Below are 2,584 nucleotides of genomic sequence, written 5' to 3' on the forward strand. Positions count from 1 at the left end.
GTTGGATGTCAACTCCCCAAAACCATAAAACTTACTTTAATGGCACCACGTGACTTTTTATAGCCAGTGAGCCTATCTGTCTGTGCTATGGATGATTTTACGATCTAATTCATAGACAAAACCCTATTCATTTGGCACCCAAATGTCATATAGCCGGAACTGGGGCTTATAAAGTTTACTGTTTTATAACTTTTAAGGGAAGGCATCAATGTAACCAGTCAGTAAATGTGCAAATCTTTAGTTGCTCTTAGAAGCTCAGAAGAGTTAACCATTCAAGCTCTGATGGGGTAAGTAACATTACGTTTATAGCAAACTAATTGTAGCGAGGAAAACCAAAAATCTTTAAAGGGTGGAAAGTGGGAATGTGGCTAGCAAGGGCTACTAATAGACACAGAGGGCTCGGACATGGCTGTCCTGCAAATATACTTAATTAAACCACAGGAGAAATTCTAGAGCGAGGCAAACACGTCTTGGAGTTAGCAGCGTGTTTTAACAAAGCACATGTTTCTTTTTTCAACCATCAGCAAACAGCTAACAGTTGATTCACCCACAAAGGGTGTTAATTGTGCTCCTACGATGCAGCATTCCACCTAGCGAGAAACCAGTAAGCAGGAACTTATGGTCAAACTTTCAATTAAAAATACTGGTAGCGGACAACCGCAGCATCTACCATTTGCAACGTGCAGCAGGAGCCAGGTAAAATAGGATTACAAACTCTGCACGGGTTTTTTTTTGGGTTTGGTGGTTTTGGTTTTTTTTTTTTTTTTTTTTTTCCGGAGGCAAATCAGGAAGCACAACTTCTTGCTTTGCACAAACCAGATCACGAAAACTTTACAATAGAAAGTTTATTATTTTTTTTTAGATTTCCAGTCAGGTTTTTTTAAAAACAAATACAAAAAAAAAAAAAAAGCTGATCACAGTTTGCTCAAACAGCCAGACTTTGACTATATTTGTAACTTTGTTCACAAAAAACATACATCACAGAAGCTGCGCTTAATAAGAGCCACTTCTAAGAGTTCGTGCAAAGAGTCATATACAAAGGCACAGCAAGGACATACTGCTTGGAATCACAGTTTTCGTCACAGATTCACTATTCACTACACGTAGGACAAGTTCAGTTGATTTCATCATTTCACCTCTACAACAGCATTAATTACACAGGAATTATATAGGTAGTTTGAATAAAAATATTTTTAACAGCTTGGAGCTATACAGACATTAACACTTGACCACACATGCACAGTTAAGCAGGTTGAGTGCAACACATAACATTTGTACTAAACCGGGGGAGGGTTTCTTTCTCTCTCTCCATTTTTTTTTTTCCACCTTCTTTTTTTTTTTTTTGTCCTTTTTGTTTAGTTTTGTTTTGTTTTAACAGTTACTTCAAGTAACACAGCTCGCTTCATATAAATAAGTTAAAACATCTATTATTTTTTCAAGACAAAGCCATTCAAGACAAAGAAATGTACGATAAAAGCAGATCTACTTATACACGCGAGAGAATGGTAATAAACAGGCTCATGATTAAAAGATGAATAAGGGCGACAAGAACAGGGTTTCTTCACAGAAGTAACACAAGGAAGTTTTAGAAAGTCAACTTAGTACTGACATGAGACGCAGGGTCAGCTAATACTGCTCAGTACTTTTAATTGATCAAACGCTTAGGGACGGAATGCCCCTCCTGCAGCTGCCATGCTCATACTTTTCAGCTTATTATCCTTTTTCCATTTCATTCTCCTGTTTTGGAACCAGATCTTTATTTGTCTCTCTGAGAGGCAAAGAGCATGTGCTATTTCAATCCTTCTTCTGCGGGTCAGGTATCTATTGAAGTGAAATTCCTTTTCCAGCTCCAAGGTCTGATAGCGGGTGTAAGCAGTCCGAGCCCTTTTCCCTTCTGGTCCCCCTATGTTGTCTGGAAGAGAAAAGTACATGATTTAGATTCTCAGCAGCCACTCGGAGCCTTCTTGTCTTATTGCAGCTACCAGCGACCAGGACCGTTATTCTCGGTCCTGCTTGGTTTTGTTTCTGGTTTAGATAAACGCTCAACAAGTTTCCCCCTCCAGCTCCTTTTAGGAAAGGCTTGGGGGAGGGGGATTTGGTGGTGTCGGTAAGTTTTCGCTTAGATTTGGGGTTCGATTTTTTTTTTAATTGTTTTTTTTTTTTAAGGCTATTACCTACACACACACACACACGCACTCCTCCCCCAGACAAGCTGCTCTGGAGGTTGCCTCTGCTGCTGGATGGGTTTTCAGGGCTGGGAGAAAGGGGAAAGCTGAAACGTGCAGCTCTTTCCCACGGCTGAGCTGGGGGAGGCTCTGGGAGGCTGCGAGCCCCCGGCTGCTCCCCCAGCAGCGAGGGCAGAGCAGGTACCCGGGGCTGAAAGTTGCTCCGCTTCCCCGCGCCCCTCCAGCCTGTTCCCCCGGAGTTTGGGGCGACTCGCCCCCCTCCCCCACGGCTTCCCAGCAGTGAAAACTGCCCTTCCTCGCCCTCTCCTATTCTCTTTTTAACATGGGTCGGCAAAATAAATGGGGTCAGCCGCGCCGTTCCCACTGGAGGATCCCCCTTACGGAGGAGAGCCGGGAGC

General features: G+C 42.7%; 1 protein-coding gene across 1 annotated transcript in view; it reads right to left on the bottom strand.

Moving 5' to 3' along the window:
- Positions 1–1,354: 1,354 nt before the first annotated feature.
- The window catches only part of LOC104511039 (homeobox protein Hox-A5-like), a 2,177-nt gene continuing 947 nt past the window's right edge, over positions 1,355–2,584 (bottom strand). The window contains 1 exon segment of the mRNA XM_010153490.1: positions 1,355–1,912. Within this exon segment, the coding sequence (XP_010151792.1) occupies positions 1,662–1,912 (251 nt within the window). The 3' untranslated portion in view covers positions 1,355–1,661.

Source organism: Eurypyga helias, unplaced genomic scaffold (genome assembly GCF_000690775.1).
Source record: "Eurypyga helias isolate BGI_N326 unplaced genomic scaffold, ASM69077v1 scaffold8976, whole genome shotgun sequence".
Taxonomy (NCBI): Eukaryota; Metazoa; Chordata; class Aves; order Eurypygiformes; family Eurypygidae; genus Eurypyga; species Eurypyga helias.